Below are 16,113 nucleotides of genomic sequence, written 5' to 3' on the forward strand. Positions count from 1 at the left end.
AGTGCAAGCAAATATTGGCAATTTCACGCGACTTGGGCTGGCTCAGGAATCCTTCCATTCTGGATTTTCTGACTTCTTGCCTGAGGTTAAACTATTCCTGCTCTTCTTCCCCAGTGTCTCGCACTGTGCTTCCCAGTCCCACCCTCTGGAATATGTCCGTTAACATGTCCTATATCGGAGTATCTGGGTTTAATCCCTGACTCTGGCTCCTGACTCCAGCTTCCTGCTACTGCAGACACTGAGAAGCAGTAGCTCATGTAGTCAGCTTCCTGCCACCCACACGGGAGACCTGAGTTGAGTTTGCAGCTCCTGACCTCGTTCTCAGCCCAGCCACTAGCCATTTCAGGCATTTGGGGAAGGAACCAGGGGTTGGGAGTGTGCCCATTCTCCCTCCCTCCCTCTCTCTCTCTCCCTCTCTCTCATTGTGTGTATGTGTGCGTGTGTCTCAAATGAATTTGTTAAAAATTCCTACAAATTCCATCATCTATCCTGAAGCCAGTTGAGCCCCCACTAATTCCTCTAGCTAATCCAACTTCAACCCACAAGCATTCTTTGATCACTGAGGAAACCATTGTGGCCACAAGGGCAGTATAAGTATGTCCTAGCCTTTGAGGATTCATAGTCCAGGAAGAAATGGAAACTGTAAAAGAACATAATTAGTCTGGTGACAAAAATACCTGCAACCTGATAAGGAGAATTGAGGAGCTTCCTGCTTAGAGGAAGATTTCCAACAAGAATTAACCTTTGGAACTTGAACAAACCAGGGAGGGAGAGGTATCGCAGGCCAGCACAATGCATAATGTGGTGTCCAGAGTCTGAAAGAAGACTGAACATTCTGGAAAGAGCCAAGAACTCGATAGGGCAGAATCGTCGGCTACCAAGCCCTCCGAGGAAAGTGGCGTCAGAACTTGAGGTGTGTGACATTTTCTTCCTTTATTGTATAGGAAATCACAGCATTTTTTCTAACCAGGAAAGTGACATGATGTTTGTTTTAGAAGTATAATTTTCCAAAATTCAGGAGTACTCCTTTTCTTCCTGTGATAAGAAGTGAAGAAGCAAACAAAATGAGTAGGATGTGTAGGCTTTAAAAAGTTTTATTGTATTTTGTATTTACATAAGAAATACAGATTCATATTAAGCACTTCTAGCATTGTGAAAACATACTCTAGAAATCAAATGCCCCCTGTAATCCAATTATAGATTATTTTACACATATTTACATAACTTTCTCCACACCAGTAAATGTAGAGCTACCTCATTCTTTTCAGTGGCATGCAGTGTTCTGTTGCACTAAGGTACTGTAGTTTATTGATTTGTCTGAATTTCATGGACATTTAGAATGTTTTCAGTTTTTCGTGATTATAAATAATACTGGAATGAACATCTTTTTGCATAAACCTTTACAAACTTGTACAGGTATTTCTGTAGGGTACCTTTTTAGAAATCCTTCCAGGAACTGATGTAAAAGGAATAATTATTTTTCATTTTAATAGATATTGCCAAAGTGCCAATTATAAGGTTATACCAATGTCTATGCCAGCAGCAGTGAATGAGTATGTGGTCCCCAAATTCCCCTGGAGGGCGCAGTTTATAGGCAGTCGGTTCTTATCAGAGAGCTTGCAGAACCTCGGGCCTGTTCGTTCAGTCCTGTGAATGTCTGTAGTTCACACGCTTGTCTGTTATCTGATAAATTCACATCAATAGCAGCTCGAAGGTTTGCCAAAACAAGCCTACACTTATGCCTACTCTTGGGCCATTCCAAGAGTGCTTTCCTTCCCATGAGATCTTTCAGCTTCTGATACCTAGTGGGAATGCAGTAGAATGGGACAGGTTCCAGTAAGATAAAAATTATATGATCAGAATTGTCACGGAAGAGATCATGGTGGGCAATCCCTTCGTAATGGCACCACTCACTCTGCACAAAGTCGGGAGACAAAATAAAGATGGATTTATAGCTTTTCTCAATGCAATCGATGATATTTTCAGTCATGCTCTTGCCAGGGTCAAAGTTTCTCTCATAAATGCAAATCAAGACAGAACCATCTTCTTTCTCTAGACTGGGGATCAATGCACTCTTCACCCAGAGAGAATCACGTTCACTATATGCAATGAAGGCATGGAACTGGACATTTCTCCTGAGTTGTTCTTGGGTTGCTTCCCCAACCCTGAGACGTATTTGTATCCATTGACCTAGCATCCTGAGATACCAGGGCAGGTCCAGGCAGAGGCAGCTAAAGGCCACAGCCATCCCCAGAACTAGCACAATAGCCACAATGGTGGCAATTAACAGAGCGGTGTTGCAAGATAATTCGGGAAGGTAAACATCCTTTAGCTGAGTGCCCTTTAGATTCAAAGGGTATTCACAGAGGTACGAGTCGGACCATCCAAGCAGCATGCCCTCTGAGTGTTTCCCAAGCTGAATGAAATCTCTTAAGTCACAAGTACACTGGAATGGATTTTTCCCCACATTTAGAGTCCGAACTTCCTGGCAGCTCTGCAAAAAATTCAGAGAGGGGCTGAGAATCAAGTTCATTTCAACGTTCAGCACTGAGAGTTTTCTGAAATGACTGCATTCAGGGAGATCAGTTAGAAAATTCAATGCGATGTTTAACTCTTGTAAGGACGTCAGATGGATAATCTCCTTAGGGATAGTTTGAATTTTGTTATTATTCAGATCGAGTGTTTGAATACTTCTGGGCAAGCACCTGAAAACAGAGCCAGCCAATTTATTGGACGACAGATCCATGGTAAGCAAGGTGTCTGGCCATGAGCAATTGTCATCATTTTGATGTTGTAATAGATTTTGGCTCAGATCCAAGTGCATTACCGGTGTGAGGCTAACAAAGCAACTCGCCAACGAAAGCGTCTCCAGTTTATTTCCCTTCAGAATGAGAGTTTTCAGATCAGGCAGTTGGGCAGGTTTTTTAAGCAGGTCATCCGTTAAGATGTTATTGGCAAAATTTAAATACTGGAACCTTGTAGGAGAATTAGGGAAAAGCATGTGTGGCATTTGGGCATCTGATATTGTCAGGTTTTCTATGTCCATTTTGGTGAAAAGCAAGTAGATTCTATCCTGTGGGATATTAAAAACTCTGAAATGAACATGCTCCAATTTTACAGTTCTCATCACAGTGCTTGTATAGTCAAAGGATTCGTGGTCAAGATAAACAATACCTCCAAAAGTCACATTTTCGATTTGGAAGTATTCCACTGAAGTATGCCAAACAAACTGGAATACAAGGAGAAGGTCATCCCAGAGCAAATCAACTTTATTAAATAACAGAATGGATGTCTTGGCATTCTCCAAAATGAGATCGTGTCGAGTTTCATAACTTACAAATTGGCTTTTGCCATCTATATTTGTCATTTCTAGTATTTTTGAAGTCTTCAGTCCATCACACAAGAGTGCCCAAAAATTGACGTTCATCGGTAGAACAATATGAAGTTTTGTTGTGTTTAAGATGGGCAGGCTGCCTTCTTCATAATGAGAGAGGGTTCTCAGTCCTAAGATGACAGTATTGAGATGCAGGTGAGAAATTTTCTGGAAATCCGATTTTTGGATTTTTGCCCCACTCAGCCCCAGGGTTTCCAGCTGTGACATGTGGCCAGTCTCCTCACTGATGGGCATGGTGTCAAAACGATTAAAGGAGAGATCTACATGTTTGAGACTGGCCAACGGATACCAGGTTACGACGTTCAGTCTGTTGTGAGACACATCTAAATATCGTAACTCTTTGTTGAACTCAAAGCTCTTGATATCCAGTTGCTGGAGACTATTATGGCACAGAATCAAAATTTTCAGTTTGGAGACGGAATGAAAATCTGAATTCTGGAGTTCGGAAAGGAGGTTGTAGGATAAATCTACTGTGGTTGAGGCTGGGGCTAAGTCTGTGGGAACCTTTCTCAGAGACAAGTTGCTGAGGTTGGTTGTCAATTCTCTTTCCTCTGGCAGCTTTGGGGCCCAGCCCTCCACTGATATCACAATAGTACAACACAAGTAAATGCTTCTGATAAGTCTCATGGTCTCTCCAAGGGTTTTCCAGTTCCCTCAAATTTATGATGAAGATGAGTTCAAACCCTTAGAACAACAGCAAATGATGTTACATTTTTCATTTCTTTTGTTAAATCCTGTAGGACTTTAATTTTATTTTTCATGCCAACATCTGACTATGGGAGTATTTACCAAGAGATTGGAAAATGTTCCAACCCACACTGCTTCTTGGACTTGGTCTCAGAGGCTCTGAGCCAATTACTGTGCCATGTCCCATGTCCCATCCCTGAGATGATTCAAGGTTGCCGGGGCCATCAATGAAGTTCATGGAGATAAATATTATGAAAAAATTATCCATGGCTTACAAAATATTTTCAAATTATAGTAAACTTTTAATTTCATTTTTCACAAATTTTTTAACATAGCTTCATGGGTGGGAGAAGTGCCTCACTCCCAATTCAGCTTAGAAATTATATTTCCAGGTTGGATTCAACATTTTCTCTAACATCTCCTTTTGATATAGACCAAAGCTTTTAAGAAAATTGAAAGTGTTTTTTTTTTTAACCTCCAACTATTGTGCATCACCGAATTCATACCATGGAGTTCTTCCTCAATTTTTGTACTCCCACAGAGGCCCCAAAGCGAATATCTGACTTTCAGTTAACACTTACCCATAAACATGGACGGCCCAAAACACAGAAGTGGGACGATTCCTGTCCTTTGACCTCCGTGGGTCTTGAGGTTGGTGACAAAAGCAGTCTGGATCACTGCCAATTAATAATAGCAATGATAAAAAAAAATTCTATTTTTTTTGGGTGGCTTTCAATATGCCGACACATAGACTAAGCTTTTTCTTTTCTTTTCTTTTCTTTTTTTTTTTTTTTTTTTTTTGACAGGCAGAGTGGATAGTGAGAGAGAGAGACAGAGAGAAAGGTCTTCCTTTGCCGTTGGTTCACCCTCCAATGGCCACTGTGGCAGGCGCACCGCACTGATCCGAAGCCAGGAGCCAGGTGCTTCTCCTGGTCTCCCATGGGGTGCAGGGTCCAAGTACTTGGGCCATCCTCCACTGCACTCCCTGGCCACAGCAGAGAGCTGGCCTGGAAGAGGGGCAACCGGGACAGAATCTGGCGCCCCGACTGGGACTAGAACCTGGTGTGCCGGTGCCGCAAGGCGGAGGATTAGCCTAGTGAGCCGCAGCGCCGGCTAGACTGTTTTTTCAATCACACTGCTCCGTGAAGGAGTACTGTCACTCCGACTTTACAGATGAGGAAGCTCCTGGATGTGGAATGCTGAGTGTTTGGGGTTAGGCTTCACGGTGTTGGATGAGACCCAGAGCAGAGGCCTCTGGACTTCTCATGCTGTCCTGTTGTTCTAGAGCTGTGTGTGTGTGTGTGTGTGTGTGTGTGTGTGTGTGTGAGAGAGAGAGAGAGAGAGAGAGAGAGAGAGAGGCATGCAGACACGGGGGACAACCAAATTGGCAGAATCAAAACAGAAGGCCACGTAGGATACTCTCTCACATTTGGATTTCTTTTCCCTAGAAACTTCCCAAATGTGTTTATTTTTTTTTCTTGAAGTGAAGAACCTTTAGAAAATATGCGGCTATTTCCCCCAAATAACTCACAAACAAAAGTACTTTGTCTTAGTTCAGTTTGCTATCCCAAACCACCATCGACTGGGTTAGACAACAAGTGTGGACTTCTCACAGTCTTGGATGACAGGATGTCCGGGCTCGAGTCCTGAGTTAGAGACAGTGCCTTCTCATTGTATTGTCACGTGAAGGATGAGAGAGAGACCGAGAGAGCCGGCGAGCCTAGGTTTTCCAGGTAGCCATTAATACCACGAAAGCCACACAGAATCTTACTCCTCTCATCCCTGACCTTGGTGACACGTGTCCTCACGGTGTCTGTGTGAATTCTCTTACCTTGTGCTCCTGGAGAATTCCAGTTTTTAAAATATGAACGATCTGCCTCGATGATATAATCCTTATCTACCATAAACTGCTGTTCTGGTAAGCGCTCTCAAATATCTTGGGGGAAAAGAACACACTAATTTTGGTGAGGTCGCCACAATGACATGATTTGTTAAAATGTCAACTTAGAGAAACATGGCTTCCAATGATTTAGGATGTCTTCAGTAATATTGTTCTTGGCCCTGATGTTAGTGACTCCTTGGAGTGATATATATGCTAAAAATACACTGCATTAATATGTAAACTATAAGAAGAAACAAGTGCATATTTTACTTAATTTAGTTCCCTATGGATTTTCAAATTATTATATACTGAATAAGTTTTTGACATCTCCTTCTAAATATTCCTAATAGAAAATCAGTGTACAGCTGTTGCCTCAAGGAATAATTACTGCTCAAAATATTATGCCATGGTATCTAATATGTAACTTTAAAAGTGACGTTTTCTTTCTATTTCCTTAAAACCACTCATAGAGTTTCGGACAGTCTTAACTTTTGCACTACTTAGATATGGAAAATAATTTCCCATGAGTTTACTGTTACTTCTGAATGACTTATTAATAGATGAGCCTTTGTCTGTGGGCCTGCTGGCTCTTTCCTCTGCCCCTCATGCCAGGGGAGCCATCTGTCTCTGTTCTCTCCACAGCCCCTGCCCCTAGAGTGCGCCTGGCACAAGGCAGTAAATGCCTGTTGAGTGTACGTGGGAAGGAATGAATGATACCAACATTTTGTTCCCTAGAACAGAATGTACTTAATATGCTTTCCAAAAACGTGTTGAATGAATGATGTTGTGAATACCTCCTATGGTGAAGTGCATGATGGTTACAAAGATGAGTCTGGTTTCAGGGATCGATAGACCTACGTTCAAGTCCAATGTTAACTGCTCACAGGCTGTGGGACCGGAACCACCTATTCAACCTCTGAAGAGTTCCTCTTTCTCATCAGTAAAAAGTGCCTGTGCAGAGCCATAAAATAGATCACAAACATAAACCACTCAGCACCCTGCCTGCCGCATCACACATAACACCATGCACACTGCATAACAGGGAAGCATCAGGCCAAGGCCAGCGTGAGGCTAGGAAGGCACAGACTTTAAGGGGATGCCAAGGAACTCAATCATCAAGATAAACAATTTGTCAACGAAAACTTTCTTAAAATCAAAGTTAATGCAAAAATCTGTCTTGGACAAAATACCAAAATTTTTCATAGAGATAAGATCAGTATTACTGATTTTTTTTTTCTCTTGCCTCATCAGGGCTCTGGCAGTCATAATCATATGTTAACAAAGCTGTCTCCAGTGTTATCCCCGGAGCACTTTAATTTGTAGCCACTTCAAGCTTAGGTCTGAGAGCTGTGGGCTTGGAAATGCAGCAGCGTGGCTATATCTGGAGTCCCCTGGGTTGAGACGTCAGAGTTTCCATCTCTTACTCACCTGCCCAATACCGAAACCTTAACTGAAACTCTAGTGAGAGAGGAACTAACTTTTCTTGAACTTCTCTTAATAAAATGCAACGGTCCTATGTTTCAGGTGAGGAATATGCACTACGGCATTTTGTTAAAACATTTTAAAAATAGGACATCAACTTTTGGGCATTCCGTTCATTATTTTATTCAGTTCTCTCAAAAATCCAACAAAATGGTAGCTTTAATTATTCGTGTTTTACAGATAGGAGAGCTAAAGCCCAGAGGGTAAGCCCAAGGCCACCCTGTAAATGAACAGCAGGGACGGGTTTTGTCCCCAACCTGTCGGCTCTCTGTTCCCCTCTGGTTGGCAGCCAAACCCAGACTGAAGGCATCTCAAGTCCCGACATGAAGGGTGGCACAAGAGGACCAGGTTGATTCCTGGTCCTGGGCGGCCTGGGCGGCTGCTGTAGTTGCCTCTTCCTCCCTTCCCTCCTGTGTGCCCATCTCCAGATAGTTGCACCGCTGCTATAGGGCCCTCTGCTAGGTGTCACAGAGCTAGAGGCTTTGCCTGTGTGTAAACATATTGTGAGAAGAGTTAGAAGTTCATAGGACTCGAAATCAACTCGAAGTGCACACATCCTAATTAACAGTTCACGTAGGTCTGTGAGCAAGCTCTCGTCGGAGTCTGATGCCTGGATGCCGAGAGCCGTCCTCTGCACAGCAGCCGCTCAGCCTTTTTGGCTGCTCTGGACTTCTGAGCAGGAAATTGAGCCACTATTGCACTGTACAAGACCCATCAGGGCTCCCCTACTCTTAGATGCACATAATAAGGCAGAACTTTTGAACTCAGTAAAGCAGCAACAAATGTACCTTAAATAGCCAAGTGTCTCATCCAGCAGGTGTTGTTAATATATATTTTGCAGAAATATTTTGTACACTTATGGACAAACATGTTACATACATTTCTTGTTAATATGTACCATAGGCAAATAAAAAGCAGAGAAAACTCACCGTGCCTGGGGTGGGCCACTGTGGATAGAGGGGCTGACCAGGTTTGATCTGCACCAAGTGAAGGGACAGCCAAACCTCAGGCACCTGTGTGACATTTCTCCAGATAAGTCACCCCAAGGTCACTAATTGTTCATCTTCAGGCAAAATAATCAATAATAAAATATGAATGTTTACTTTGCTTCCATCTGTACTGGCTCAAATTCTCTCCTCTTTAGGAAAGACCCAAGCAAATCTTTTCATAAGCATCACAACAAACAAAGCCGGTTCTTCTTACCCCAGGCCTTGCCGGTTTCAGTAGAGCTGCAGGTGTGTGGAGGCTGCCTTGGCAGGATCAGAGTGGCTGCAGGAATGGGCTGAGTCCAGCTTGTCTGTGAAGCTTAAGTCCCTTCCCCCTACTGCACACCAGTGGTATTGCATGTTGTGTAAAGTCAGCATCTCAGGGCACCTCATGTTCTCTCTCTCTCTCTCTCTCTCTCTCTCTCTCTCTCTCTCTCTCTTTCTTTCTCTTTCTTTCTTTCTTTCTTTCTTTCTTTCTTTCTTTCTTTCTTTCTTTCTTTTTTATTGACAGGCAGAGTTAGACAGTGAGAGAGAGAGAGAGAGAGACAGGGAGAAAGGTCTTCCTTCCGTTGGTTCACCCCCCAAATGGTCGCCACTGCTGGCGCTGCACCAATCCAAAGCCAGCAGCCAGATGCTTCCTCCTGGTCTCCCATGTGGGTGCAGGGCCCAAGCACTTGGGCCATCCTCCACTGCACTCCCGGGCCACAGCAGAGAGCTGGCCTGGAAGAGGGGCAACCGGGACAGAATCCGGCGCCCCGACCGGGACTAGAACCCGGTGTGCCGGCCCCGCAGGAGGAGGATTAGCCTATTAAGGCGCAGAACCGGCCATGGGCACCTTGTTTTCAACGATGGTATAATACACAGAACATGGCACCCATCATTTTCACCATTTTAAAGGGTAGGGTTCACTGGCATATGTGGATTCATATTGGGGTTTTTCTCATTCAAAGAATGAACTTCCCTTTGCCGGGAGGCCACATGTGTAAACTCTTCACACTGTCGGAAAATGAAGTCATTTTCTTTACTTATTTTTTAATTTATTTGCCAAAAGCAAGTTGAGTGTATTAAGGGAGCAGTGCTTTGTGTCCTCTCATCATCATCATGAAAGCTTGCATTGGCTTCCTAGGTGCAGGAAGTATTACATGAGGGCACACAGCTGTCAGCTAAACCTCGCCACCATCCGCGTCGAATATACATGTTATCTCCGTTTGACAGATGAGGAAACACACTGAGCGAGGACAGCAAACTTTCCCGAGATTTTCATCCAGGAAGACATGAAGCCCAGATTCAGAACTGAGTCTGTCCGGTCCCAAGGCCACGGTTGTCTTTTTAGTCCAGGTGTCCAAAGGTTTATGCAGCCCTCTTTGTCTTCGCTTGGGGGGGTCTGAAATCTTTCATTCCTCCTCCACAGTTAGCCACCAAGGAAAGTGTGCTCTCAATCAGAGCTGCTGATTACTTGGGGATGTAATTATTTTATGCCTTTAAAAATTTTTCCTCTCTCTCTCTCTCTCTCTCTCTCTCTCTCGCGCGCACACACACACACACACTCGCACACTCTTTCCCCATCCTTCCCCCGCCCCTCCCCCCATGCCTTCAAGAAGTGGGGAAGTGCATCGTGGTACCACAGGCCTCACAGAGCCCTGGAGCAATGACCCCTCCCAGCCCCGCTGCTGCAGAGAACCTGCCCTGGTGGTCAGAACATCTTACTGTGCCCGTCCCAAGTGGGCAGGGCTGTTCTCTGCTCTGGCTGCGACTTCTCTTTGATTCTTCCTCAATCTGCTTCGCCTTTGTTGCCTTTTGCTTCTGTATCTTCCTGCAGCCCTGGCTCTGTATTGTGGCTTATGGTTGTCGCTCCCCCATTCGCGGAGGAACGACACAGGACCCTGTGCTGTTCTTTTGTCTGCTCGGCCCTTCCCGGGTTTGCTGCTGGTTCTTCCTGGGTTGGCTGCTGACCCCTCCACCTCCGTGGAAGGGCGGTTCCCCCTGCCACTTTCCCCACTTCCGCGGGGGAGCGTCACACCACCGGCCGGCTCTCTCGGGGGCTGCACAGGTGTTCCTTCAGATAGATGTTCCCCTTAGATGTTCCTGGTGCATGTTGTCTCTCTCCTCCTTTATAGTCCTCTTCCACCAATCCCAACTCTGCTACCCACACGCCGAGTACGCTGCTCTCCTCCAATCAGGAGCAGGGTCAGCTCCTGCAGGTTATTGGTCGAACTGGAGGCAGCTATGTAGAAGTTGTTTACTCCTCTCCCAGCGCCATATTGTGGGAGAGCAGATGCATAGAATAAGTCTTAATTCCAGTAACTTAGTCTAGTCCGAGTTGCTCCCCACAATGGTCAAAGTGGAGGCAGCTCATCCTGACAGTACCTGCCCCGAGATAGAAAACCGAGTGGACTTCTGCCTCCCAGCCCAGCCCAAAATGGACTTTCTACTGGCAGGAGCTTGGGGACCACCTGCTAGTCAGCTCCCATTTCCTGTTTTGCTGGGCGGGAAAGTCACACTTGGGGGACGGAGGTCCCTGTGGCTGCTCTCTCCCTTGTAGTCAAGAGAAAGCCAAACGGCAGAGAGAATGGACAACCAAATGGAGAGAATGAGACTGGAATGCAAAGGACAGGGTGGGGATGGAGAGAAAAAGAATGGAGAAAATCGGAGAGAGGGAAAGCAAAGGAGAAAGAGAATGAAAAAGAGAATTACTGGATTTCAGGTAGTTATCATTGACAAGTACATGGATGATGGATGGGTTGCTTGGCATTGATCTCGGGCAATTAATAAACATCCTTTAAAAAAGTCAGCATGAGGAATTCCTCCATATTTCCTTGTTTCCAAATTCCATTGTTCTGATTGACTATTAAAAAATTACACACTGTCTCATACTTGCTAAGATATTTTTCAATACCTCCTGTCTTGCTAGAGCCAGCTTACACTAGCTTGTACTGGCCAATTTTAATCTACAAGAATTTCATTATCCTGTTCTTTTTTTTAAGATTTATTTTATTTATTTGAAAGACAGAGTTACAGAGAGAGGTAGAGACAGAGAGAGAGGTCTTCCATCTGCTAGTTCACTCCCCAGATGGCCGCAACAGCCGGAGCTGCACCAATCTGAAGCCAGGAGCCAGGAGCTTCCTTCTGGTCTCCTATGCAAGTGCAGGGGCCCAAGGACTTGGGCCATCCTCTACTGCATTCCCAGGCCACAGCAGAGAGCTGGATCAGAAGAGGAGCAGCCAGGACTAGAACTGGCACCCATATGGGATGCCGGGGTTTCAGGCCAGGGCGTTAACCTGCTGTGCCACAGGCCCCAATTATCCTGCTCTTAAAAGCAATCATTATTAAAAATCAAATTATATATATTCATTTAGATGAACTATGTTGAAAATAAAGGTTTTAAGTACTGGAAACTAATGATTTTACTATTTATTACTATTATGTTCTTGGGGTATTGATGTCTATTATATCTGCGGTAGAAACATATAGTATCAATCATATCAAATATAGATAGTGTGGTAGAAACATATAGCATCAATCCCGTGCAATTGATTCCAACTCCATCTTTTTCTAAAAAAAGGATTTCATTTTTTTGAAAGGCAGAGTTACAGACAAGGAGAATCAGAGAGAAAGAGAGAGAGAGTCTTCCATCTGAAGACTGAGCCAATCCAAAGTCAGGAGCCAGGAGCTTCTTCTGGGTCTCCCACATGGGTGCATGGGTCCAAGGACTTGGGCCATCTTCCAGTGTTTTCCCAAGTGCATTAGCAGGGAGCTGGATCTGAAGTGGAGCAGCCAGGAATTGAACTGGCATCCATGTGGGATGCCAACACTGCAGGCAATGGCTTTACCAGCTACACCACAGTGCCAGCCCCTCCAATTCCATCTTCTGAGACTTCACATTAGTACCTCGAAATTCACTGTTGTGGGAGTATTTACACCATGACATTGGTGAACACTGTAAATCAATACATTATTGTTTTGTTAATTTTCTTGACAAATGAAAGCAGTGGAGAAAATGTCAATTTGTCAGAATTTTATTTTTTGAGGTTAAGTATGAAAGAACTTCAAAAAGTTTGTGGACAGCAGAATTAAAAGACAAGTTATTGGGGTGCAAAAGAGTTTGAAATCCACGTATGGATTTTTCATCATACACATTTTCCATGAATTTTTGAAGGTCCATTATATTAACCAGCATTGTATCTAGTGTTATTTATATCTGATATTAAAGAAAAAAACATTTCTCTAACTTAATGGTTCACTGCTCATAAAAGCAATAATTTGACAGAGATTTACATGTGAATGACCTCTTTCTTTCAGTTAAATTATTCAGTGTTTACAGTATTATGATCTATGGAATTATTGGGGCATAGCTAAAAACTGTTATGCTGTGATCACCATCTGAAGCTACCCTTCTTGGTTCTCCTCTAGTTAATCGCCTTGCATTTTATTTTGTTCATTTTTTTATATATCTGTGATAATTTCCCACATTATCAAATAGCTCTCAAGTCAAGTTTTTAAATCAAGTTTCAAATCAAGTTTAAAAGCAAATCTATCTACAAATTATTGTCTCCTTCCAATGACTGTCACTTGCTGTGGTGTGGACCAGACACTGCTACAGAGCCGGCTTTAGCTGCTATCATCCCAGGAGGCTGTCCTTCCTCTAGACCCCATTTCCTGGAATGCATAGTGTCGTCTTTCTTGGTTTTTGTTGGTAATAGCAGAACAAATTCTCCAGAAGTTTCTGGAGAAACGGTGCATTATGCCTTCCTGGTTAACAGGAAGGGAGAACTTGAACATCAAGCCCTGTGTTTCATGGATTGTTTGAATACAAAGTTCTCAGTTCTAATAGTTTTCCCACACAATTTGAAGACATTGCTCTAGCACTTTCCAGCTTTCCATCTTCTATTGACATGCGCGGTCTCATTTTGACTGCTGGTTCTTTTCACACAACCTAGTGTTTTTTCGTCATGTCTTCCCCTCTGTTTTTTCTGGGACACCTATTAGGTGGACATAAACCTCTCAAACCTAAGCTTTTATTTCTTATTTTTTTTCTCTTGCATTGGCAGTTGCATTATGCATTATTTAATGACAGGAACGTGTTTTAAGACAATGCATCAGGGCTGGTATTGTGGCATAGCAGGTCAAGCTGCCGCCTGCAACACCAGCATCCAACATGGGCACCAGTTTGTGTCCTGGCTGCTTCACTTCCAATCTGGCTCCCTGCTAATGGCCTGGGAAAAGAGGTAGAAGACGGTCCAAGTGCCTGGGCCACTGCCACCCATGGGGGAGACCCAGATGAAGCACCTGGCTCAGGGTTGGCTATTGCAGCCACCTGGGGAGTAACCAAAGGGTAGAAGGTAGCTCGCTCGCTCGCTCCCAGTAACTCTAACGTTGTTATGAGGTGTAGTCATTGTGTTCTACTTTCTTAGAAATTCTTTTTTTTTTTTAAAGATTTATTTTATTTATTTGAAAACCAGAGTTACAGAAAGAGGTAGAGACAGAGAGAGAGGTCTTCCAACTGCTGGTTCACTCCCCAGATGGCCGCAACGGCTGGAGCTACACCAATCCGAAGCCAGGAGCTTCTTCTGGGTCTCCCATGTGGGTACAGGGGCCCAAGGACTTGGGCCATCTTCTACTGCTATCCCAGGCCATAGCAGAGAGCTGGATCAGAAGAGGAGCAGCCGGTACTAGAACCGGTGCCCATATGGGATGCCGGTACTTCAGGCCAGGGCTTTAACCTGCTGTGCCACAGCGCCGGTCCCTTTTAGAAATTCACTAGCATATTTTCCAATGCTTCTGTTTCTTTGGGGGAGGAGACTTTCCAATGTTTAAGTTCTCAGAAGTACCCACCATAGCTTCCAGTTGTCTTGCAAGGGAGGGTGACACCACTGTAGGGCTGCCCGTGACTGCTATCATCAAGAGGAAGCACTCCTGTCCCCTGCCTCACAAAGCACCTGGCTTGGGACTTCTTTGGCTAACTTTGATAATGGGTTTTTATTAAGGCTTCTCATCCACTTGCGTGCGTGTTTCCTGGGGGAACTCAGGAAGTGACAGTGTCCTAGTTTGAGGGTATGATCTGCCAGGCGCTCTGCACCAACCGATGAAGGCAGCGGTGAGCTGGTCCCTGAGGGCAGCCGCTGCAAGAGAACGGGAGAGGCAGCCAGAAAACCCAGCCGTTCTCTGATCTCCCCGGGTCAGACTGCGCTCCTGCAGCCAGGCGGGCTGGGGAGGCCAGGGATTGTGCTTGGAGTGACAGCTCAAAAACTAGAAGGCTTGAGGATACCTGGCTGCATGATTCAAAACTTTCACATGTTTGTTTTGCTTGCTTTAAAGCTAGATTATTTATTTATTCCACAGGCAGAGTGACAGAGAGCTTCCATCAGCTGGTTCTCTTCCCAAATGGCCTGCGAGGGCCAGGAATGGTCCAGGCCAAAGCCAGGAGACTGGAACTCCATTCTGGTTTCCTACTTGGGTGGCAGGAGCCCAAGGACTCAGGCCATCATCTTCTGCTAGAATTCAAATGGGATGCTAGTATCTGAAGCTGAACCCACTTTGTCACAACACAGACCCTGTGGGTTGTTCTCTAACTAGGTCCAGTTTTTTTTTTTTTTTTCACAGATAGAGTTAGACAGTTAGACAGCGAGAGAGACAGAGAAAGGTCTTCCTTCCATTGGTTCAACTCCCAAATGGCCGCCTCGGCTGGAGCTACGCTGATCCAAAGCCAGGAGTCAGGTACTTCCTCCTGGTCTCCCATGCAGGTGCAGGGCCCAAGCATTTGGGCCATCCTCCACTGCCTTCCCAGGCCACAGCAGAGAGCTGGACTAGAAGAGGAGCAACCGGGACTAGAACCTGGCACCCATGTGGGCGCCTGGTGCCGCAGGCGGAGGATTAACCAAGTGAGCCATGGCACCAGCCCCCCTAGGTCCAGTTTCGAGCTATCCATGTTCATTGCTGGCATATCGAGTGAGATCTTAGTAGTGCTTTCTTATCTATTCTATTCTCTCTCTCTCTCTCTTTCTCTGTCTCTCTCTCTCTCATTTGCTACCTGTTTGCCTCCTGATTTATTTCCCTACTTGCCATTTTTAGTTGTCCTATTTATTTGTTCCTTTGCTTGTATGTTTTTACACAGAGCTGTTTCCAGTTTTTATGTAGTTAAATTTTGTCTCTTTTCTGACTTTATTTATTCTTTGAAAGCTCAGAATAGTCTAGATTAAACACAACCAGCAACTCAATTCCACTTCCACACTGGGTGATGTAAGACAGTGAGGATAGGAGCAGCTGTTGTGGTGCAGCGGGTTAAGCTGTTGCTTGGAGTGCCAGTTCAAGTCCCAGCTACTCTGCTTCTGATCCAGCTTCCTGTTAATCCACTTTGGAAGGCAGTTGATGATGGCCCAAGTACTTAGATTCCTGCCACTTACCCAAGAGACCCAGATGGAGCTCCCGGCTCCTGGCTTTGGCCTGACCTAGCCCTGCAGTTGGGGGCATTTGGGGAGTGAACCAGCAGGTGGAAGGTCTCTCTCCTCCTCTCTCTGTCCCTCTCTTTCTGTCACCCTGCCTTTCAAACAAATAAATACACCTTAGAATAAAGATGATGAGGATAGTAATGACTATCATAATTCTGGACATTTATTGAGCTTTGCTTTGGGCCAGGCTCTGTTCTGTGTATATCACATGTATCAGCTCATCTAATTCTTGTAATA

The 16,113-nt window shown here is 44.7% G+C and overlaps 1 protein-coding gene across 4 annotated transcripts; it reads right to left on the bottom strand.

The window, feature by feature from the left end:
• Window positions 1–1,078: 1,078 nt before the first annotated feature.
• On the bottom strand, window positions 1,079–8,785 carry TLR10 (toll like receptor 10). 4 transcript variants are annotated; one of them, XM_008275023.4, is made up of 4 exons: window positions 8,649–8,785; window positions 8,375–8,458; window positions 4,663–4,758; window positions 1,079–4,078 (listed from the first exon to the last, which is right to left on the bottom strand). In XM_008275023.4, the coding sequence occupies exon 4, from the start codon at window positions 4,019–4,021 to the stop codon at window positions 1,589–1,591; it is 2,433 nt and encodes an 810-aa protein (XP_008273245.2). In that variant the 5' UTR covers window positions 4,022–4,078; window positions 4,663–4,758; window positions 8,375–8,458; window positions 8,649–8,785; the 3' UTR covers window positions 1,079–1,588.
• Between the last annotated feature and the right edge of the window lie 7,328 nt (window positions 8,786–16,113).

Source organism: Oryctolagus cuniculus, chromosome 2 (assembly GCF_964237555.1).
Source record: "Oryctolagus cuniculus chromosome 2, mOryCun1.1, whole genome shotgun sequence".
NCBI lineage: Eukaryota > Metazoa > Chordata > Mammalia > Lagomorpha > Leporidae > Oryctolagus > Oryctolagus cuniculus.